The sequence below is a fragment of the Oryzias latipes genome, chromosome 18 (genome assembly GCF_053564925.1).
Source record: "Oryzias latipes strain Hd-rR chromosome 18, Olatipes_Hd-rR_3.1".
Classification (NCBI taxonomy): Eukaryota; Metazoa; Chordata; class Actinopteri; order Beloniformes; family Adrianichthyidae; genus Oryzias; species Oryzias latipes.
Genome location: NC_136254.1, coordinates 20,396,738 through 20,420,346, shown reverse-complemented (window position 1 = coordinate 20,420,346; position 23,609 = coordinate 20,396,738). Strand labels below are relative to the sequence as shown.

Here is a 23,609-nt window from a genome sequence, read left to right as displayed (position 1 = left end):
AACAATGAGCCCTGAAAGGAAGTAACAAAATAAAAGCCCAAAACCGGAAGTGAGAAAACACCCACCAAACCCGCCCTGGCTCCGGCTCCTGACACTTTATGTTTAATTTAAATTCAGTTCTTTTGGACTTTCTTTAAGTCTTATTTTAATGATCCCTCTTTATTTTGTTTCTTTTAATGTTTAATCTAAAGCGCTTTGAATTATCTTTGGACATGAACTGTGCTACTGTATATAAATAAACTTGCCTTTTCACTGTGAGGTGAGAGTGCTAACCACTACTCCACCATGCGGCCCCATTCAATTAGGTCACAGGAGCAAATAGGGGAAACGTGGTGGAAATAACTATAGTGTTACTACTACACCTGTAATTTAGAAACAAAGACTATAAAATGTTCCAAAATGTACAACTTATGATCTTCATCACCGAAGAACAGCTGTAAATAGCATTGCAGTCATGGTTCTAGCAGCTCCATAAGTCTTATGGGAAGCAATCCAGCAGAGGGCAGCATAGGTTTTCATAAACTTCTCCATCACTTTCTTCAGACACTTCCGCAGAAACACAAGCCCTGCAGGCTTTCCAACTGTCATCATGTCTGTTTTTTCCACAACTTTCAGACAGAAAACTTCAGTTTATCCGGACCAGAAATGGCAATCCCTTCGTCCCTCGTCTTCTTTTTGCATAAATGTTTCTTGTTTGTAATTAGGTTTGAGAAATACTACAGCTTTGGTGGAAGACATTCTATTATATGGTAATATGAACTGGTAGTTTGGAGCATGCATTGTAACAGAGTTACAGTTTTTGATGTGACAGCTAACTGGGGGTCCAAAACGTTGACATTAAAGGAAGTTTACGCAACAGAAGGAGCGGATAAACCATCAGTTGCCAGTTCTCATTAACTTTTACCAGGTTTCACTTAGACGAGGAAGCTGTATTTTCCTCTTTTGTGTTAAACATGAACGGAAAGAGGAAGTATTTTCTGTCTGCTTGATGAGCGCTCTCAAACGCCGCATGTCCAGTTCTCTGCCTGATCTGAGAGGAGTGGAGTCTTCTCAGTCATGGATGTCTACAGAGAAGCTGTGGATTATCTGGAGTCCCAACATGTTTCAGGTGAGAAGACAACCTGTGGTTAACACCTTTTCTAGGTGCAGATGGTGTGTTTACCTTTTGTTCTTCCTAATCTGTTTGCTTGTTGCTGTTCTTTGTTGCAGCAGAGGCTGAAACAGACATCACAGAGGAGGATGTCTTTCAGGAGGAGGTGGTTTCCAGCTTTCTCTCAACCATGAACATTGAGAGCATAGACCTTCCCGACACCCCAGTGAGTTCCCCCAATTTAAACACATCCCAAATGTTTCTTATCACTCAGCACAAGCTCTAAACTTCCCAATTTTCTCTTTCGGGAATTCAGTCTTTCAGTTGTTTAATTTCCATCAAACACCAGGAGGGAAATGAGAAGGATCCACAGCTAACGAGGTCAAAGCTCGCGCAAAAACCCCAAAACAGCTCAGCCAGTTGCTTCAACACTGCACATTTTTAACAGCAATGCTTTAAAGTTAATGTCAACAGTGTGTAACAAGCTCAGAGGGCTTTAGGTTACGTCAGAATTCTGCTGAGGTATTTTTTTAAAAAGCTCATTTCTCTTTTGTATACTAGACTAAATCACTTAATTCCAAAAAGGGGTTTGGCTTATTTAAATTTAAGCTGTGTTTTGCCTACTCTTGCACAAGTTAAACCTTATTAACCACGGAAAAAACAAAAAGATTAAGTAGGAAAGGAATTGTGAATGATACCTGTAAAGCTACGTTCACCCTGCGATTTAACCCACCGCTTCCAATGAAAAGTCTATGTAAACGTGTGTAAACCTGCGTTTTGGGCTTCTGTATTGAGAACTGTGGCGTCCACACGTCAACGCATGTTTTTAAGTCCAGTAGCGAGCTCTGCATAGAAATCGGGCGATCATTGATCGCGCCCTGGAATAGACTTTTCATTGAAAGTGGATGCTTGAACCCAGGTTTACGCGACCGGTTTGTATGTAACTCAATGTCTATGTAAATGCGCATACATTTTGTGCTTTATCATTTTAAATTCTCATGCGTCGCTATGCAAGTCTCAGGGACTCTGATTCGGTAGTTATGTATGGATGGCGTTCCTTGTTAATTCACAGAAGTGCCAGACGTTTGAAAATTGATCATGAAGCAGAAAGTAATAATAGTGGTTTGTGTCCTGCTGGAATTATAAGACACCAATTCTTTGATCTATCGGAATAAATCCATGAAAGAAAAAGCCGGGAGTGAGATCTGTTAGCATAATAAGCTTTCTAGTTTATCTGAGCATCTAATATTTTTGGTGGCTGCGGCCTATTGTTAACAGTATTCAGTGGGAAAATAACTGCCTGAAGTAGAGATGGACTGATTTCGCTGCATGTTTTCTGATCCAGTTGTTCAGTCCAGAGGAAATGTTGGAGAAAAGGCTTGTGGTCCTCAAAGGAATCCTGGAGAGCGAGGAGCTTTATCTAGCCGAACTGGACACGCTGCTTATGGTAAACATATACACGCAATCCTCAATTAATTTCATTTATTATACTCAATCGCTCTATAAAAGGGTGTAACGATTGATTGACGTAACCGATTAATTCATTGCTATGATCCAACCGGATCGATCTGTCTGACAAGTTTCAATCGAATCAACCTATACCATTATGAAATTGTTTTCAAATTAAACAAATTGATTATATCAGTGTTGGAAAATACCATTTGGATTGACGCACTGTAGTTTTATTTTATTATAATGCAACAGCGACCAAGTGCCGTCACAGTGGACACCACACATGTGATGGCAGCAAAAAATGATCAATCGTTTAAATGAACCAACATCGACTACGAACAAGTTAGTCAGACACAAATTATGATACGAATTGAAGTTAAAATGACTTGTTACACCCCTACTTAACGGAGTCAATGTCCTCATAGTTGTCATACGCCTGGATGTGTGAAATTTGTTCCCGGTAATTGACCCATCCGCTAGACCAATTTGGTGGTTTAACCCCCCAATCTAACCCCTTACAGCTGAGTGTCAAGCAGGGAGGCAATGGGTCTCAATGATAGGGTCTTTGGTATGACTCGGCCTGGCATTGAACTCATTACCTTCCAATCTCAGGGTGGACACTCTACCACAAGGGCACTGAGTTGGTAAGCATTTCCCATTTAGTTTCTAAGAGTTAAGACCTTGTTAACATTTTCTACTAATCTAAACTGCTTTTTAATAGTAGAAAAAACCTTTATTGCTCTGCAACTTCCCTCTTCTTGTTGAACAGTCCACATTCCCAAAAACGTTCTTACTTTAATTTAGTTTCCTTTTAAAGACACTTACGAAACATAGCAGAAGTCATCTCTTGTTAAGTGGACACTTAGGATTCCTTGTGAACACGCATTTTTGTTTTTTTCTATTTGATTTTATTCAGGGTTCACATTTGTGTTTCAGCTTTTGCTCTTTTATCAGCTCAGAGGACAAATTCAAATTGCAAGTGAGCTTCCTGTTTTCCCACCAGACCGTTGACAATGATCTTCTGCAGCTCCATTGTGTCCACTCCATACAATAATAAAAAATAAGTTAGAGATTTGATTAGACATGGTGGGGTCTGATTAGCAAATATACTTTGCAAGTGAGGTGTAGATTTGTTCAAACAAACATAAGTTTGAAAAAATAGGAGAGAAATGGCGATTCACAATCTTTTCTTTTCTAACATTTTTTAAACCAAGAGTCTACATATGGCTAACTATTGTTTCATTGTTCAGTTTTTGCCATATAAAGAGGTCGATGGGTGGTTGAAAAACATAACAAAAGCTTCTCCTTTTACCAACACCCTACATAACTACTCCATGATAAACTACATCTGTTCGTCTTGTGCTTCTACAGAAACAAACTCAAATGAAAAAGAAGGTGGTGGAGAAGAAAAATCTTCTCTAGCCTTTTAGCAAATAAAGAAGAAAACGATAACTCACGATAACGCCAAACAGCTACTCACTAAACGCTAGTTAGCTTAGCTAAGGCTTTTGGCTGTAAACTCAAGTTATTCCTCTTAAAGTACAACTGTTGGTTTAAAAAAAATGTTATAAATAATCTAAGCTTTTATAAATGAATATATTTATGTGGAAATGAGTTGCATCACCCTGTGATTTATTGGATGCTTGACTTTTCCACCATTAGTTTCTCCGTTTCTTATTTATTTTGGGATTATGTGTTTGAAAAAGGGACACTCTTAAACTTTAGAGTGGCTTCCTTAAAAAGTGAGCTAAAAAGTCATGCGAAACAACAAACAGAATGGTAGTTAGGGCCTCATAATTTCCCATCTTTAATTTAGCCAGCAAAAAAGGGAACTCGACAGTTTTGGAACTTATATTGCTTTAAATTTTGTTATTTGATAATATTATTATCGTTTTAAAAGTAGATTCTAAAGAGAGATTTACATGTTAGCATGAAAAATGAAGCAGGTGTTTTATTTGTTAGCTTCTAAAGGTTTTCCTGTTGTTGTCCTTTATTTGTGTTAGACCTTTCGCAGACGATACAGTGACTGTAGACAAAACAAAGAATGGGAAAATCTTACAAGCAAGCTGCTTCCCACTTGGTTTTACAGCAAGTGATTAACCTGTGGTTAATCCAGGGGCAGAGCCACAGGGGAGCAGTTAATACTAGTATCATTATTGACAAAGATTAAGAAATCGTCAATACAAGCTTCTTTTTTGTTTGTTTGTTTACAAATAATTCAAAAGTTAAAGATTTGAGGAACACACAGAAGTAAACAGCAGAATTTCCTTTGCCAGTGTCAAGCTTTTTTTGCTTTTGACTCACATTCAAAATTGTTTGTTGAACTGAAGTGTTAAGCTATCCATCTGTAATAATCACAGCTATTGAGTGTTCTACGTTTACGTTTGAGCTCATTTTGTTGACTCTATCATCATAGAAAACTACTATAGTCATTGCTGTGATGGGAACTTAAAACCAACATCCATTGATAACCTCAAATTTGACTCGAGTCCTTCGATCTTGACGCAACCCTTCCCGGTAATTCGAGAAGAAGAAAAGTGCACAGCGCTTAAATAAGTATGAAATTTCCCCTTCAGAATAGGAAATGGTGCTGCCATAACAAACACTGGTATTGGTTTATGTTTTTTCTATTACTTCCACCTGTTCTTTCAGACAGAAAAAAAAAGTACTACTTGAAAAAGTAGTCTTTGTCCTATTGATAACTAATGGAGATGCTGACATAAGCAAATACAGTGGGGATGTTAGGTAAAGAAAGTAATGTTCAGTGTGTACAGCACTTGTGGCTGTGATGGTTTGCAGGATGTTTGGTTAAATGAGAGAGAATTTGCAAAGCTGCACGGCATCTATTTGTGAACACGGGTCAGAGAGTTATCAGGTTTTGCGCAGCTACTGACAGCGATTCTCATGTCATGTTTTAAAAATGAGATTTTTCTCATTTCAAGCAGATTAATCCTGGTGTTTTTTCTGATCTCTTCCTCTTCAGCCCATGAAGGCTCTGCGGGCCTCAGCTGGAACCTCTCAGCCAGTGTTGTCAAACCAACAGATCCAGACTGTTTTCTACCAGGTACCTGAGCTCAGAGATGTTCACAGAAGCTTTTACTCAGATCTGAAGACCCGTGTGGACACTCACTGCCAGAACAAGCTCGCCGAAGAATTAGGGACGAGAAACTTTGAGTTGGAAGTGGGGGACCTTTTTCTGAAACTGGTAAGTAAGCTGTTGTTTTATCCAGTTTCAGGTTTGTACTGTTGAATAGTTATGAATAAATAAACATTAGCTTTGTAAAAACATGACATTTTCAGTGATCAAGGGACTTGTTAGTTTCTGTAGAACAAATTAATTTCTTTAATCAACATATTTTGGGCGGAAGTGGCTCTGGAGATTGAGCAGGTCCGCCAATGATCGAAGGGTCAGCAGCTCGATCCCCGCTCCCCCAGTACCCTAATAGATAAATAACAAAATATACCTGCTTCCAACCATTTTTATCTAAATGAGAATCAGTCTCAAATGGAAACAATTCCGACCTCAAACTAAAGGGGGCAGTAACTACAAAAATACTTTGGCCATAGAAGGCCATAGAAGAAGAATGGATGCTTCCAATACTACGTTGACACTGGGCATGTGTGGTAAAAGAAGGCGCTGATTGTGGGTTTTTATGTATACGGTGTTTACCCAGGTCTGTCGCTATTCGATACTAGCGCATGTCTTCACAGTTGGAAGAGGATTGGTGCAAAAATGTCAAAGCGGTGCAAATCTCAGGAATCTTGCTTCAGGCTTTTTCTTTCACAGCTTTATTGTGATAAGTGAAAGACTTGGTCATAAAATTTGAACCAGGCACAAAACGCGATTTCTTATTTCTCCTTCATAATTAATTTTCAAACAGTTGACACTTGAGTGTTTTGAAAAGAGCGCTACCCATACATCACAACTAAATCTGAGTGCCTGATTGGTCAAAGTTCCTCTGGTTCAATTGCTGCGTGTTTTGTACTTAGAGCCCAAAAATGGATTTTAAGAAGTTGCGTAGTGACGCGTGCATGTGAGACTTTTGAACGTTGAAGCCTAAAATGCCAATTTATGCACGTTTGTATAGGCTTTTCATTAGAAGCATATGCTTGAATGTATGTTTCCAATGCCCAGTGTGAATGTAGCGTAATATTGTATGTACAAACCAAGCCCCGCCTTCTGTTTCCCAATTTGATTCAAACCAAGGAGTAACAAATAATGCTGTTCCACCAACGACCACTTGAGGCAGGTTGCAAAAAGGAGAGATTTGCCAAAAAATTATGACTTTGGACCAAATTTGAATTCTGGCTGTAATGATGTCTTTGTTATTTAATGCTATATTTTTTTCGTTGCATCTTTGATAAGCAAATCCGTTGTCTTAACATTTTTTAGAGGACAAATTAGTGCAAATCTGGGGAGGGGGGTTAAATGGGTTGGTAGGTGGACCAATTGGTGGAGTTCCAGATTTTACTTAGTTCTGGACAATTGCAGTTTACTATTGAAGTGGGCGGAACAATCTCTGGTCACTGTACCCCTCCCATTTCAGGCTTCACTATAGCTGTGAAGAATCCACTGGGTGACAACACATTATTTGTCCAGTTACACACATTTATAGAAAATACACGCTGTAAGTTTACTAAATTACCAAAGGTCGGAATGTCGTTTTTTGAGGGTCTGGAAAACAACCGTAGCGCATTTGTGTTTGAATGGATTTGAAATGTGTGTTTCTTTTCTGAAACACTCAGAAATGTAATTTTGGTGCTTCGTTTTCATAAGATATGTCCTACATCATCATAAAAATGCTACAAAAACTTGTTAAAACACCTAAAAGACAAACTGTTGCTTAAGTGTCAAAGTTCCTGTGTCTCTTTTGCAGGTTAACCACATTTGTCTTTATGGGGGCTTCATTGAAAACTATGAGAAAGCCGTGGAAGTCGTCAGAAAGTGCACAAACTCAGATCCTCGCTTTCGAACCCTTGCAGAGGTACTGCAAAGCCTTACTTTTTGCAACCACAAGTTTTTGTTGTATCTGAGTCTTCTTTGACATGTTTCCATTCCAGAGCATGATGTCTACCAATGGCACAGACAAAGCTCGAACCAAATACACGTTTGAAGGTACGTACCGCATTTCAGATGCACATTTTCACGGTTTTAGCTGCTTATATTTCATAGAACTGTTTTCCGTGACTCACAGCTCTACTCTACAAGCCTTTGGACAGGGTAACCAAGACCACATTAGTCCTGGGTGTAAGGAAGAATCTTCATCTACTAAGTAATGAAATACTTCTGGATTCACACCTGCAGCAGAGTAACGCTTGATGTGGTTTTATAGGACCTGCTGAAGACGACGCCAGCGGAGCACCGAGACTATGCAGCCTTGCAGGAAGCCCTGAGACTGTCTCGCAGCTTCCTCTCTGGCGTCAATGAGAGTTCACAAAGCAAACGGGACGTCATGCTGAGTCACGACATGGTAAGGGCCGGGCTGGTTAAACCCATCACACGCTTGAAGAAGCATAGCAGCTTCTGTTTTTCTTTGGTGGCCTAGAATTCTTTGATAAGACTGTTCGCCGTTTGCATGGTTGTTCTGTCAGAGGCGTCAACTGATGCGCGACGGTTTTGTGGTGGACGGCAGCGAAGGCCACCGCAGCGTGCGACACCTTTTCCTTTACACTGACCTCCTGCTGTGCACCAGATTCAAACACGCAACCAGAGGGTATGCTTTTGGATCTCAATCAGATACGGTCCAAAATCTGCTTTGATTCTGATCAACTCTTCAAGTGTAGGTTTCTTTTAGGAAGCAGGACCAGTACAGGTTCTCGTGGTACCTGCCCCTCGCTGGCCTCAAACTCTGTTGGGCCGCGGAGCAGGAGCGAGCGCCCGACGTGAACGTCCGCTTACACAGCATCAGAACCAAGATGCACCTCCTACGGCAGCAGCTGAAACAGCATTCAGTGAGTGTTCCACAAGCACAGAGAAGCAGTCTTTTCAAACATTTCAATCAAAAAGGTAACTACAACGGTTTGTGTGTGCAGAGAGCTTCCAGGGGGCTGGTTTTCACGGCTCGCAACAAGAAGAAAATGGAAGAATTGGAGCTCATGCTATTCACATACTCTCCTCTGTACAGATTGGAGCTGTTCAGCTCAAGTGGCAAGGTACCGATCTGCAGCACCTAAAACTATGTTCACGCCGCCCTCAGCAACCAACCAACCAATCAAGTGACCACTTCCAACGAAAAGTCTAAAAATGCGCTTACATGTAGCAAGTTTCTACGACCGTTTTTGGTCTATCCAAACCATGCGTGCGTTGAAAGTCAATTCAGGTCAAACTATCACCAATCAGGGGTTCAGATCTGGTTGTTACGTTTTATTTGGTCTCAACCATTTAAAAATTGACTACAGAGGAGAAATTAATAACTGTGGTTCGTACCCGGATGGAATCATAGAGTAAAAGCCTGGAGCAACATCTGCAAGATTTGCACCACTTTGACATTTCTCACCAAGCCTCTTCCAACTGTCGGTGGCCAACCAGCGCAGGTAAACAGTAGGAAAAAAAGAAGAAGCCCCTCTCTGCTAGTCCAGTGTGAACATCATGGGCTAAAAATACAGCATTTAGCACGTTCTTGAACATGCATCATGTGTGGTGTGCCTGTACACGGATCATTCACGCTTTCAGTTTCATGTTGCTGTTCTTTAGCGATTTAAGTCCAAAGTCCTGAAAAGTTTGTTTTGTCTCCCTGTAGAGTCACACTCTCCTCTTTTCGTCACTGTATGAGCTGGAAGAATGGAGAGAGAACATCTACAAACTAACCTCAGGAAGTAAGTCTTCCAAATGTATGCCTCTGCTCTGCTCCAGTCTGTGTTTTCATGAAGAAAAATAAATTAAGTGATTTTGTTTTCTTAAACATAATCAGTGTAGAGATTTGAGCCTTTGACTGATCTTCTTGGTGAGAGGCCTCGTGCAACTATGTTTATTTTTAAGTTATGGCTCCTTAATTGGTGGTCAATTGTAATGTCAATGCTGGGGGCGAGAAAGGAAGAGAGGACAGCGTCGTTAAAGCACCATTATTTTTCATAAATTAATGAAAATGAGACTAATGGTGTAAAATAATTGACTATTGCTGACAAACACAATTAGTGAGTCAACAAAAGGAGAGACAGACACTGAACATGACATGGTTGTGGGTGCAAAGCAGACACATCTATGAATGCTACTATTTTGTGGGATACTCACCCATGAAATATCACAATGATGGTCCAAAAAGGAAAATATCTGCAACATATCTGGTCAGTGCCAATTGTGTGAATGAAGTTTCTTCTTAGATATTGCAAGGAAATAGACAGATCGTTTTAGATGATTAGATAACCCAGGTTATGCAGAGAATTATTACTTACAAAATCAAGACCAGAAGACCACGAAAGCCAACATTTGGGTTTACAACAACCGTGCTAGGAGCGAGGACGGAAGTGAGAAAGAGAAAAAATATATGCATTATTACCAAAAAAAAGGTGCAAATATCTTTTTATTTTCTTGCTGCATCTAAAAAAATCGATGTTTTTGGTTTGGAATCACCTTAAATACCTGACTTGCTTTTAACAAAAAAGAAATTCATTCAAAAATACCAGGAGGAATATTAGGAAAATAAAATTGGAGAGAAAAAAAACTTTCAAAATTGTAATTTTTTTAAAAATGTAAATAGAGAACTAGATGATGATGACGAATGAGTAAATGAGCTCTTTGTTGATATACTGGTTTATTTGATATTCCTTATAAATTATATAAAATCGTGTTCTGACTTTTGTAAAATATGTTTTTTTTATTTATTACCCCCAGAAATAAATAAAAAAGAACAGAAATAAAAAAAATAAACTTTTGCAGGAAAGTAAACCCATCATGATTAAAAACATGAAACATTTTCTTTTTTCTAATCATTCAAACCTGCAACTGAGTCTTAATAATGTATCTAGAATATACTGTATATAGAAAATTTGGCTTAAAATTACATTTGTAATTGTTGTGAATCAGGAACAGATGAAAAAATGCAGTGGGTTAAAGACCGTGTTTGTGCTGAGAAAATACAATGGGTGTGCTGTAAGCTCGTGGGAGAGCATGTAAACAGAGAGCTCTCAGCCCACAACTCAGAGGTGAATTTCGAATGAACTCCTGCTGCTCTACAGAAACTATATCCTTAAGAATTTCACAGATTTTGGATTTTGGCAAAAACTGACATAATCATAATTAAAAAAACACTTTTAAGACAGTTCAAGAGATGACTGGAGAGGGAGTTAAAAACAGCACCGGTTTGCTTATTTCTTTATTTTTTTATCAAAACGAGCTCTCAAACAGCAAAATGATATGATTGACCAAAGATAGAAACCGCCACGCATGTCTTATTTAAGCACACACAGAGCGCTGAGCTGAAATGAATGTGTGTTGACTGTTGATGCAACTGTAAATACTTTTGGTGTGCTTTCTGCGTAAGCTAAAAAAAGATCAGTTATGTTTACGTTTGATGCCTTAGCAACAGTTTTTTTTTTAATCATACAAGCCAATGTCAGCTCTTCAGTGTGCAGCAACTTTGATGACTGAACCATGAAACCATCTTTTCGATCAGAGGATTCATGTTGGTGCTTCATGTTGTTCATCAGCCATCGAAACCGTCCCTCCAGACCTCCTCACTCTCACCGGCGCCTGTGTCAAACTGAGAATGACCCAGCTGCCCCCGTTCCACAGCTTGAAAAGCGGTACAACCTTCATCTCTGTCTGTCCTCCTCTGGGCTCTCCTCTTCCCAGTGGAGTCAAACCTTTGTCTCTGTGCGTCCTCAGGGCACGACAGGGACTCGTTATGTGGGACTTTAACGGTGGCCATTCATTCAGCTTCAGGCCTGCAGCAGCCTGCTGGTATCTACTCTAAAGGTCTACTCCTGAAATGACTGTCTAAAGAGACCTAATCTTGTGCATATTTCTCCACCTCAGGTGTGTATGTATGCGTGGAAGTGGACGGCTTTGAGTTTTATGACAGACAAGCCCAGACTCACTCGTCAGTCCACAGCCTCAACCCACACTGGGACCAGGTGAGCGTTAAGCTGCGTTTACGCTGCCCAAGAGGCCACTTCCAATGAAGAGTCTAGGATTCAACAAAATCCAAGGATAGAAACGGATGAGAAGTGTTGAGATGGGGGCTTTAATGACGTGACTTTGCTTCATTTCAAACAGGAGTTGTCCTTCCAGGTGGATGGGGCACAGAGCATGAGGCTGGTGTGCGTGAGTCAGATGAATGAACAGGATGATACTGTTCTGGGAAAAACTACCGTCGAGGTAAAACTGCGGTTAAAGCACCGTTATTTTTCATAAAATCCTGAGAAATAAGACTAATGGTGTGAAATAATTGACTATTGCTGACAAACATAATTAGTGAGTCAACCAATCAAAAGGAGAGACAGACAATGAACATGTGGGTGCAAGGCAGACGCATCAATAATTAATACAATTTTGTGGGATATTCACCCATGAAGTCTCACCATGATAGTCCAAAAAGCAAAATATCTGGTCAGTGCCAATTGTGTGAATGAAGTTTCTTCTAGGATGTTGGAAGGAAATAGACAGAGAATTTTAAATGATTAACAGTGACGAAAAAACGTACAAAATCCAGACTAAAATACCACAAAAGCCAAAATTTGGTTTTACAAAAACCATGCAACCAAAAATCAAACACTACAAAATCATATCGTAAATGGCGCATACTTATATAGCGCTTTTCTACCTTCCTCGAAGGCCCAAAGCGCCCTTAAACACTGGCGGCAACCTTCCACCAGAGGCAAGGTGGGGTTCAGTGTCTTGCCCAAGGACACTTTGACACATGGGCGTGCAAGGCGGGCATCGAACCCACAGCCTTACGACAACCGCCCTACCACTGCACCCATCCAAAACACCCATCCTAACAAAATCCAGACTCATAAAATACTTGCCAACAAAATGCAGATTTACAAAGTCCAGACTTGTAAAAAACAGACTCAAATGAAAAAGCTTCAATAAAAGCAGACAGCAGAAGTCTGATGAGTTTGTGATTTAGCTGCAAATTATACTGTAGATCTTAAAAACGCCTGGATCTATCTATCTTTCTGGTCTTAAATTAACAGTTTAGGCTGGTGGAGGTAGTATAGTGGTATGGGAGACATATAATCATAATATAATTTGTTGGCTATTTGGTTCCAATTGAACAAAATATAAACATCACACTCTACCTTATGCTGTTACTGACTCCCTGTATGTACAGTGAAACCATGTTCTAATGGACACTTCCACACCATATCATCCAGTACAAACCGGTTTCCAGAGGGTATGTGCTTGTTATATTTCAATGGGATCCACAATCACCAGAAAAACATCAAATCTGGCACAACTGCAGGATGTAAACAAATACATTTGGACCAAAACCCCCCAGGAATGCTGCCAATACTTCACGCAATGAAGAATAGAAGCACTTCTGAGTGCAAAGGGTCCTACTGAGTACTAACATGAGTAAATCCAATCAAAGCTATATTTCACTTTTTGTATGACAGTAATACCAAACGTTTTATACAGTGAGCCGCGCTCTCAACTGAAAAAAGTCTCCAGAGGATTAACAGAAAACAATTGACAGTAACTGTAACTGAATCCTTTCTGACAAGCAGCCATACCCGAAAGCGGTCCCGATTGTTTGACAGAAAAACCTAAAGAAGATTGCAAATTCAAAACTCCCTCAGCAATTTTATGAAGAGAACACAGTAGGGTTTATGGGGAGAGAAAACTTCTCCAATGGTTGTTTAAGCCAAAATGGGGACTTTTTTTTGAGGAAGTTCCACCTTAAACCTCTATAAATAGCTTGTGAAAAGAGAACCAAAGGCCCTGCTAGGTTGAAGATGTGATACTTTCGGAGTGCCAGGGCTCTTGTTTAGACCATTTCCCTATTGTGTTACTAGGTACTTGTTTAAGCTGTCACCTGTCACATTTAACCACAGCAGCAAAAGGGCTCATCAAACGGACCTTTGCACGCCACTGTTCAATCTCACGCTAAAATCTCTCCAGGTTTGCAAATGGGATGCAGCTCTGCATAGGATTTGCATTGAAGCATGCAGTAAATAGGGCTCATACTCAGTTCATAAAAAGAAATGCAAATTGTCATCCAACACAAAGAAAAAGTCATTGAAAAATTTCACTTCAAACAAGCAACAAAATCCTCAAAAATTGGTGCACTTTGTAGGGACTGAAACGTGAGCTTTCAGATGGTTTACCACGAACAACAAGCAGCTCTGTATATAAGCTGCAAACAAAACAAAAAAAAAGCCGAAGCCACGAGTGCTCTGGTTTAGTTATGAATCAACCCTGACATTTGCAGTTAAATTAGAAATGACGCGACGGAGCCGCTGTAAAACGTTAATAACACTTTCTATAAAATGCTTATTTGAAAGCGTGATCAAGGCAGAGCGGCGTGGTCCAAATGTGCTGCACTGAGAACAACAGCTATAAAGTTTTCATGAGATGAAACTCAGAATAAATGGGGAAAAAGTGCTTACTCTGAGATCCAATGATTTGATTATCAAAAGCACATGAGGGATTACACCATTGACTGTATATGAGAACTGGACCGAGTGAGTGGGATGTCACCCATAGAAAATGGATTGTGCCTATGTGTGGTCTCCGGGCGAAAAATGGGCAAATCTGCACAGAACACACAGGTGGGCTGCAAGAATGATCAAAGTTGTGGACCACTCAATGATCCTGTAGAGCAAAAATAGTCATGCATTTTATATCTTTGGGCATGCTGTACACGACAAGTCGTAGTGAACACTTATACAACACGCAAGGGTGAGTACCGGTAAGCGGGAAGTAGGTGAGACGCAGGTGTGTCGTGCAAATGTTTGATTGTTTTTCAAACCCCCGAAGTTTATGCATTGCACAATGAGCCTGTTAGTGTGGCTAACGATAGCGGTGCGTTTATTTGTTTGTCCCTTGCACACAGCCTGGCTGTGGAGTGTAGTCTGTGTGGGCGTCATACCCTGTGGGTGCAGGATTCCGTAAGGAGCCAGTACGCGCACCTTACTAATGACCAGAGTGTGATGTACGGGAACTGTACCCCTATATCACCTGTACATCACCATTGTGTGTAACTAAAGTCAGCGTCACACAGCCACTACATACAATTTATGCATTTTGCCCAGATAGAAATTGGTCATACATGAATATAGGTAGAAAAAAGTGAGAAAAGTTGTGGTCTTTACGTGAAATTTGCACATATGTATCACGAATAAACCACACCACAAACACGTAGATCAACATGGAGCATGAACTGTGCGTGATTATTGGGCTGTTAATATGCAATTCATTAGTGATTTGTGCGTCAATTAGGTCATTTGATCTTGATATGTGTGCTATATACACGATATAAAAGTTATACATCAGTCATAAATGTGTGATAAGTGTGGTAGACACACGTGGAATAGTCATGAAAAGCTATAGATCTGCAAAGGCATCTAGCAAAAAAACCACAAACAATTGTGAAAGATTTACGTAATTTATTACGTATAAACGACATAAAACTGCATAAACTGCGTAATTCTCAACCGAAAAAAAAATTTGAACGGCTCAAAACCAAATTTACGTAAAGACTCGTCGGCTGAAACCATCGACGGACATCTGTGGACATCGATGAATGACGAATCCAAGAAACACCTATGAATTATGTGTCACGCAATTATCACCGAAGACCAAAATTTCACACGTGAAAAATGTACGTAGTGGCTGTGTGACACAGCCTTTACATTATCCCCAGGAATACATTTACCACACAATCGTAGGTTCCATTGTCATAGCGGGTCAACCCTTGTACGGTTGCTTGTGACCAAGGTATTACTTTCATTCGCCGTTTTGACTGATGTCATCCGTAAGCAGTGATTTGTCTAGAACAGTCTAAGTCAATGTTTGTATGGCAACCACTCTTGCCAGTCAGGAGTGAGCTTGTTGGAAAGCCACACCCCTACCACTTGAAAGCAGGAGAATCTGTCAATGAACGTTTAACGTGAGACCCCATCCTGTTATTGAGGCATCTGATTGGTCAGTTTACATCTTGATTAATTTACACACCAGAGACAAATATAATGAAATAGAAATTAGGATTACCAAGGCCATATTTAAAAAAAGTATCATAGCAAGAATGGCTTTTCTTACAAATATAATGAGTAATAACTGCTTATTTATCAATAAAAGTCTATGGGAGTTTGGCTTCCTGGTACCAGTGGGTACTTTCTGTTTGGAATGCCAGGGGGGAGGGGTCACTTTGTCCAGTTCCCATATACAGTATGTGTTATGTAATATATGCATTATGCAAACAGGTTGTGACCCCTTTTTCCCACATCAGTTGGAGTCTAAAACCCTGAGCGAGCGATGGAGGAGGCAGACGCTGCGACTGGGTCAGGTGGATTTGACCATTTCCTTGAAGTACAATCCCCACCCGCTGGAACCGCCCAGCTCCTCTGTCCAACAGCTGCCCCTTTTCGGTGTACCCATTGAAAAAGTCGCACAGTGAGTCCCCAGCATGTTTTTCTTTCACATTCTTCAAAAAACATGCATTTTTCTTCTGAAAAGCCCCAAACCCCTGAAACCAAAAGATGTTTATAAGGTTTTTTTTTTAAAAACCGGGGTCAGAAGAGTGGTGTGACAGGAAGCAGAGAAAATCGGAAACTGTTTGATCAAATGGGTGGAGAGAGTATTTTGAACGGGTTGGATCCTCTGTCAGACAGGAGGGAGTGCTTGTTCCTCATGTGGTGCGATGCTGCGTGGAGGAAGTGGAGAGGAGAGGCATGCAAGAGGTGGGAATCTACAGAATCTCGGGAACCAGCAGTGATGTCAACTTTCTCAAAGCAGCTTTCAACAGCAGTAAGGAAACACGCACTGTCATCTAGAGACCGTGTCCCACAGACAAATTGGTACATATTGCACATATGGAAATTGGTGATGTGTGAATATACAGAGAAAAAGTGAAACTTTCCCATGAATGAACCAAGTTAAAACCACAGAATAACACGTAAATCAGCGTAAAATGCAAATCGTGGCCAAAATGTGTGCGTCAATGATGCAACTTAGCGTAAAAACGTATAAATTACATACATACTGTATATCACACATGTATCACAAAAAAAACAAAAATTCATACGTGGAAAATGCGCAAAATGTATGTAGTGGCTGTGTGACGGCCTTGAAAAGGGGTGGAGATCTGGGGAGCTTCCCACGTCTTTTAAATTCCCACCCCGATCATCCTTTGATCTATTTTTAAAGCGTTCCCAGTTTTAATTATTTTTGGCCAAAATCAACAATCAAAGTGTCGTTTTCTAGGACATAGTTTCTGCAGAGCGGCAGGAGTTCATTACAAATTTACTTCTGAGTTGTGGGCGGGACTGTTGGCGTGAAGCAAACCCGCCCCCCTTTCCCTCCCCATCGTTGAGAGCTCTCTGTTTACACGCTCTCCTTCCTTCCTTTCTGCTTCCCTCTCCCTTACACCCCCAAGCTACCGGTGCAACAAAAATCGCTAGCAACGTTGGAAGCATCCAGCCGTACAGTTTTGAGTAAGATACCAGCCCGGACGAGGAAAACAAAGATGTACATGGATTTAGTCGTCTTGTCGTGAGCTTGTGGCGCGCCCAGTGCATTGTTTACGTCACAAACACAATTTTTTTCAAACAGCATTTTTTTGTCTGCTCCTGATTCACAATGATCATCAGAAAAAGGCCACAAGAACATACAAACACAAAATCAGAATGGGTCTTTACATTTTGTTTTTGTAAATCATCTAGTAATTTCGATTGACTTGTTGTTTGCTGACATTTTAAAGATTGTCTTTTTTGTCGGTTTTGAATAAAATCGACTTCCCTGTTGGTTGTGGGCAGATCTGCGGGAAGCCGTTAGCAGACTGAGAAATGCAGAAGTGAACTCCGTCTCCGGGGTCCTCAAGTTGTACCTCAGAGAACTGCCTGAGCCGCTCATCCCCGCAGAGCTGTTTCAGAGTCTGGCAGAAAGCCTGAGTAAGAACAACAGAACCCACCACAAAACAGTCCACACACAGGAGCAGTGAAACGAACCGCCTAAACGAATGAACCACATACGGATCAAAAAGATGAAAGAGCGGGAGCCAGTCAGAGTGGGTGGGAGAGGTGCGGATTTTAGGGAGAAAACATATTTCAAAGTTGGATAATTTTTGGAAGAAAATCTATATGATGGTCAGATCTAAATCATGCTCAAACAAGCAGATGTTTCCAAGCGGTCGGGTCCATTTTAGACAGTGAAGGGTAAAAGCAAACTGAACTATTCTAATTCTAATCAGTCTAGCCCAGGAGTGTCCAAAACCAGGCCTCGAGGGCCTGCCTCCTGCTGCTTTTCCAAATATCTTGCCCGAAATGCTGTTAATTAGCTGGATCAAGTGTGTTCAGCCAATAAGGAGCTTCAATGACAGGTTGGATGGAAAACATGCTGGACACCGGCCCTCAACGCCTGGATTCTGAGAGCCCTGTTCTAATCCAATCCAATAGTGGTATTCCACAAGGAGAGCTAGAGAGGAGTGTAAATTGACCTCAGCCCAATATCAATGCCTCTTTAGTGTACTATAAGGAATGGGGGTCAGCACTGACGGGACTCTTCTAAAGCCTTATTTCCACTGAGCGGTCTGGTCCGGTGCGGTTTAGACCGATTGCATCATAGTAGTGCAACTACAGCAAAAGCTAAGTTCAAACAAGGAGATCATCCAACAGCTCATTGTTTTCCCGCTTTGCTTTTGGTACTTCGTAGCCATTTTTCTAATCAACGGGGGCCCAAAAGCGGTACGGTTTGCTACGGCTTAATGGGTCCATTTTATAATGGCAACACTCAAAATACCGGACCGGACCTCTCAATGAAAACAAGGTTTTATTGACCTCAGAGCCAAACAACCAGAAATAGATTTTTTTTTTTGGGACTTACGTGCACCATGGGCCACGAAAAAGATTTATCAGGACAGATTTGCCGCATACACACCTGTCAAAAGGTCTAAAAACGTTTGGAAAGACCTTTATTTTTTTTATTTTTTATTTTTTATTTTTTTAACTTGTCCTGTCCAACAGCTGGGCAGACAGATGAGAGCTGACAGCCTCTTGTGTTGGACATATTTTACTTTAACAATAGGGGTTATTAATCTTCATACCAGAGGTATGTCTGAATAAACCCCTTGTCAAAAGGTCTAAAAAGGTTTGGAAACACCTTTAACATATAACTTGTTGGTCTGTGGAGTTGACTATAGTGACTAGCCTATAGTGAATGTCCATTTTTTCTATGGGCATGCTCCAGGCGACAAGTCGCACTGAACACTTAAACAACACAAAAGCGCAATTAAGAGTGAAGTAGGTGAGACGCAGATCTTTCCTTTTTTCATCACAGTGTGCAAGCGGCCCGCAGGTGCTGTTCAATTGATAAGTGATTGTTATAAATGAAGAAATTAGACAGAGTGTCGCTTGTGTGGACATCCTTCAGGTGTCCTATGTGCACTTACATTTCACCTTCACATCATGCAGCATTTGCTCGTGATCAGTTAGGAGAAATCTTACCAACAACTAGTGTGTGGCGTGAAGGACACCGTACGACAGCACGTCATGAGTCCGGCTTCTAACCTCACAAATAGTTCACAATACTTTTTCCCACAAGCACAATGGTACGTTCCATTTTCAAGACGAAGGTGGCTCTACAAGCCTTTAACTGATAGACACACCTGCGCTCCCCTTAGGACGTGGCTGCTCCTCCACAAGCAGCAGACAACTACGGAGCCCGTGTCCAGACATTAAAAAACTAAAATATATCTCGTTCCCACAGATTAATATCTTCTTCCCACAAATCAATATCTTGTTCGCACAACATAATATTCCGTTCCCACAAGATAATATTCTGTTCCCTCGAAACACTATTTCGTTCCCTCGAAATAATGAATTTGTGCGAACAGAAAAATTATTCACGTCATAAGTCATTCAAAAAACCCGGATATGCTCTCCGTCCGGCCGCAAAAACCACTTTCAGCAGTAACTTCCGTGTCTCTGTGACCCGCAGTCGTGCAAGAAAGGAAAAAGAAAAACAAGAATGATCAATTTATTATTGTCTCAATGAATATAAGAAAAACATCATAAGATTTATGATACCTAGGGTTGCTGCTTTGCCACACAATTTCCCGGACATAGCTCCTACTAGTTCCGCCGCGGAGCTCTTTTGCTTGTCATGCCGGCATTCGGGTAGCTGACTGGCCGGTAGACAGACAGCCAGCTGATATTGTAGTTTAGGGTCGAATAGGAATAATAATATTCAGGACTTGTCTTTTATTAACATACTCTTTAGCAGTCGCTTTACAATTGAAGGCTAGTCGGCTACATGCTAACTATGTGGGAATGAAATAGTATTCCGAGGGAACGGAATAATATCTTGTGGGAACTGAATATTATTTCGTGCGAACAAGATATTAATTTGTGGGACTGAGATTAATTTTAGTTTTTTAATGTCAGGACACGGGCTCCGTAGAAACAGCAGCAGCAGGTCTACAACCTGCAGCTCTGCGGCCACATGTGGCTCTTCGACCCCTCCATGTGGCGGTTTAAAACAAATAAAATATTTGTATTTTAAAATGTAAGTACGTAGTAATCTTAAAAGAGTAAACTAACTTAAGCCCAAAACAACTCACAAGTTGTGCTAAAACATTTTGATCGTGTCTATATATACACAATCAAAATCAAATCAAAATTTTGAAAGGGAGTCATCTAAAACTCTTTCAAAAGCTGTAAACTTTTTAAAATTCAAATAAAAAAAGGATATTTTGTCTTTAAATTCACGTGTTATTTATACCAAAAAGAGTAGTTCATTTAAAGGTATTCTAAAAGTTACAATAACACAAATCAGTGTCTCATTTTTCTAAAGGTTGAAGTCAGACTTTTGTGGCTCCTTTTGGGTTGTGATCAGTGAGAAATCGACCTGAAGGACTCTAGAAGTGTTAAGGGATGCAGAATCCTCTCTGGGCTAAAACCTTGTCATTGTTGGTGAGATCACATTTGAACAAAAGGGAAAGTTCTGGCACTCGTTGTCTTCACTTAAACGTTTCTAGACATCTGAATCCAGCCTTGCAGATAGTAAAAGTGGGTTTTTGGTGAAAAGAGACAAATTAGAGCATAGAGCCAATAGAGCATAGAGCCAATTTAAAGCATAGAGAACCTATTGGGTTCTCACCTCTGATTTGTCCTTGAAGGTAAAGTTGGAAAAACAGAAATGATCCAAACGTATTTCTGAAACAGTGAAGCTTCACTGACTGCAACACAAATTGTCTGTTTGAGTTGTGTATATGTAGAGTTTGACACCTTGTGTTTGTGGATCCTTCATAAGAGATCCAGGATGAGAACTCTCGGCAGGCCTCCATGCTGTCGCTGCTGCGGTCCTGTCCCCACGCCAACCAGCACACCTTCCTGTACCTCATGCATCACTTGCAACGGTTTGTTGCGCTTCTTCTTTCATTGACTAGTTTGGTTAACAAGTGTCATGGTGGTTACTGGTTCCACTCCTCTACAGCTCTTGCTTGATCTTTTTTAACACTTTTTTTTTCTCAGAGTTGCAGAAATGCAAGACTTCAACAAAATGACTTTGATGAACTTGGCTACAGTTTTTGGTCCAAGTCTGTTACGCCCCCCAGTGGCTGGACTGAACGGGGCCTCTCTGGACATTTCCCACGAGGTGGTCGTCCAGGTCAGCCAAAACACACCAAACCCAGTCTGTTCTTTACGGTACAGCAGTTAACAAAAAATAAAACAAGCAAATAGCATGAAATTATGAGATAACAGTTACACCTTTACAAGAATAAAGTCGTGTAGTTCTGCTTACATTTTACCAGAATAAACCAGTAAAAATATTAGGAAAAAAGTTGAATATTTTACCAGAATAAGGTTGTAAAATGATGGGAAAAACGTCAAATATTTTACAAGAATAAAGCAGTAAAATTGTGAGTAAAAAAGTTTAAATTTTAACAGAATAAAGTAGTAGATTTATGAGAAAAAAGTTACAAATTTGATAGAATAAAGTAGTAAACTTATGTTTAAATTTGACCAGAATAAAGGATAAGGTTATGAGAAAAGAAAGGAAATCTTACTATAATAAAGTTATAAAATTATGAGATAAAAGTTGACATTTTACCAGAATAAAGTCGTAAAATTATGTGAAAAACTTCAAATATTTTACCAATATAAAGCAGTAAAATTATGAGAACATTTTTTTAATTTTAACAGAATAAAGTCATAAAATTGCGAGAAAACAGTCAAAAGTTTAACCACAATGAAGCAGTAAAATTGAGAAAAAATTGAAATTTTAACAATATAAAGTTGTAATTTTTTTAAAAGTCATACAATTATATAGCAAAATTATGAAAATGGATTGTCATATATGCACACATATTAATTTTTTAATGGTGACCCAAATTCTCTTTTGTAGTTTTTCATTCCTTTAAGATAAAACCTATAGGACAAAAACAAGTCTTTTTAGTTCTGCTTACTTTTTAAAATGAAAAAAAAACTGCTTTTTTTAATTTTTATTTTATTTGCTGTCATTATACTACATCATCAGATAACTTTATTTAAAAATAAAAAAACTAAATTTTGCTTCCAGAACAGCTCTGCATGTTTTTGTCAGTGACAAAAACAAACAAACCAATAGATATTGTTACAGAAATGACAAAATGCTTTTATCTTTAAATAAAAACAAAACAAAAAAAAATATGAAAGAGAAATAATGAATACGTGAGGATTTATTTTGTGTTAGATTTACACTGTTCAGCCTTTCATAATAAAGCTCAATGATTTTTCTTTATTCCACTTTGGATTTCCCCTTTGGTAAAAGTAGTACACTTGAAGTTTATTTTATTGAGTATACTTCCGTATAAGTAAAGCAAGTATACTACAGACTGTGTATGTGTAGTGTAGGAAGTATATTAACTTACTACTTCATTAAACTAAATTGAAACATTTTAAATGTATATATAGCAGCATTCAAAAACTAAACTTCAAGTATACCGCCTCACTTTTGAGTAGAGTAAGAATAATTGTAGCACACTTTTTTTAGTACACTACTCTTTGATAAGGCTTTGCTTTAGATCAGTTGCGATGATGTTGCTAATGTGAACACACCACTTACTTTTTTAATGTTCATGCATCCAGAAAACTACTCCCTTTTTGGCTGTTTCAAACAGGAAGTGGAACGTCTTGGTTTTGGTTTCAGAGAAATCGTTCCACCTTTGCTTTTTACACAACAGGCAGCTCAGAAATGAAATGTTTTCTATAAAAAAAAAGTTGAAAGAACAGTTGCCAGAAGCGTCCTCTGCTTCCCGCGTGAGCACGCTCTGTGTGTTTGTGTGCGCTCAGGTCCAGGTGGTTCTCTGCTACCTTCAGTGCAACAACCTCCCCGAGGCCCAGACGTCTCTGCCGCACGACGACGCGGACGACGAAGACGAGACCACCCACATGTGAGGCCACCATCTGCGTGGGGGCTGGACAGGAGATCCAAGCAGTGTGTGGACAATAAAGTATTTATTCAGAACAGTAGAAGGCTTTTTGACTCTTTTTTTTTTGTACAAAACAATATGCTGTTTTTGTATTTATAGAAGATTAGGCAAAAATAGTGTTTTCTTCACTGTAGGGCACAGTGACGTGTGGTGAGGTTAATGGCTGGTGAGGCACTGACGTCATCAGTCAGATTTACAAACATATGAACCATACTGAGTAACTTATTCACCATTTAATTGACAACAGTTAACGTGTTTTGTTTAAAATATCATTTCAACATGTTTTTTTCATATACAAACTGCAGCAGAAAAAAGCACAAACCTTATTATCATCTTACCTTTACTTGTAAAGTCCATACGCCGCTCCTTCTGAAGAAAATGACTTGCCGCTTGCTATCACTTATTCTTTTGTTTTTTAGCGTCATAATCTCAGGGCTCACCAGCGCCCCCTAACATGAGGCACGAGAACTGCTGGCCTCACCCAGCGGCCTTTT

General features: G+C 39.8%; 1 protein-coding gene across 2 annotated transcripts; it reads left to right on the top strand.

Annotated features, from left to right (window-relative positions):
- Positions 1–934: 934 nt before the first annotated feature.
- On the top strand, positions 935–23,158 carry si:dkey-33c9.6 (active breakpoint cluster region-related protein). Of its 2 annotated transcripts, none has more exons than XM_011487528.4 (22): positions 935–1,108; positions 1,210–1,316; positions 2,436–2,537; positions 5,526–5,747; positions 7,420–7,527; positions 7,604–7,658; positions 7,738–7,790; positions 7,876–8,013; positions 8,135–8,256; positions 8,338–8,494; positions 8,576–8,695; positions 9,283–9,358; positions 11,189–11,284; positions 11,367–11,441; positions 11,517–11,614; positions 11,757–11,858; positions 15,937–16,100; positions 16,315–16,454; positions 17,462–17,596; positions 20,955–21,060; positions 21,176–21,311; positions 22,976–23,158. In XM_011487528.4, exons 1-22 carry the CDS (start codon positions 1,057–1,059, stop codon positions 23,078–23,080), a joined length of 2,469 nt encoding a protein of 822 aa, XP_011485830.1. In that variant the 5' UTR covers positions 935–1,056; the 3' UTR covers positions 23,081–23,158. The 2 variants fall into 2 exon arrangements, with proteins under 2 accessions (XP_011485830.1, XP_011485831.1); XM_011487529.4 differs by having other exon boundaries at positions 936–1,108; positions 1,213–1,316.
- The last annotated feature ends 451 nt before the right edge of the window (positions 23,159–23,609 follow it).

Bases quoted from the DNA above. Each gene is read 5' to 3' on its own strand.
- si:dkey-33c9.6 (XM_011487528.4), top strand. From the start codon at position 1,057: ATGGATGTCTACAGAGAAGCTGTGGATTATCTGGAGTCCCAACATGTT. The intron at 11,442-11,516 runs GTATCTACTCTA...TCTCCACCTCAG, and splicing joins AGGCCTGCAGCAGCCTGCTG to GTGTGTATGTATGCGTGGAA. The intron at 11,615-11,756 runs GTGAGCGTTAAG...CATTTCAAACAG, and splicing joins TCAACCCACACTGGGACCAG to GAGTTGTCCTTCCAGGTGGA.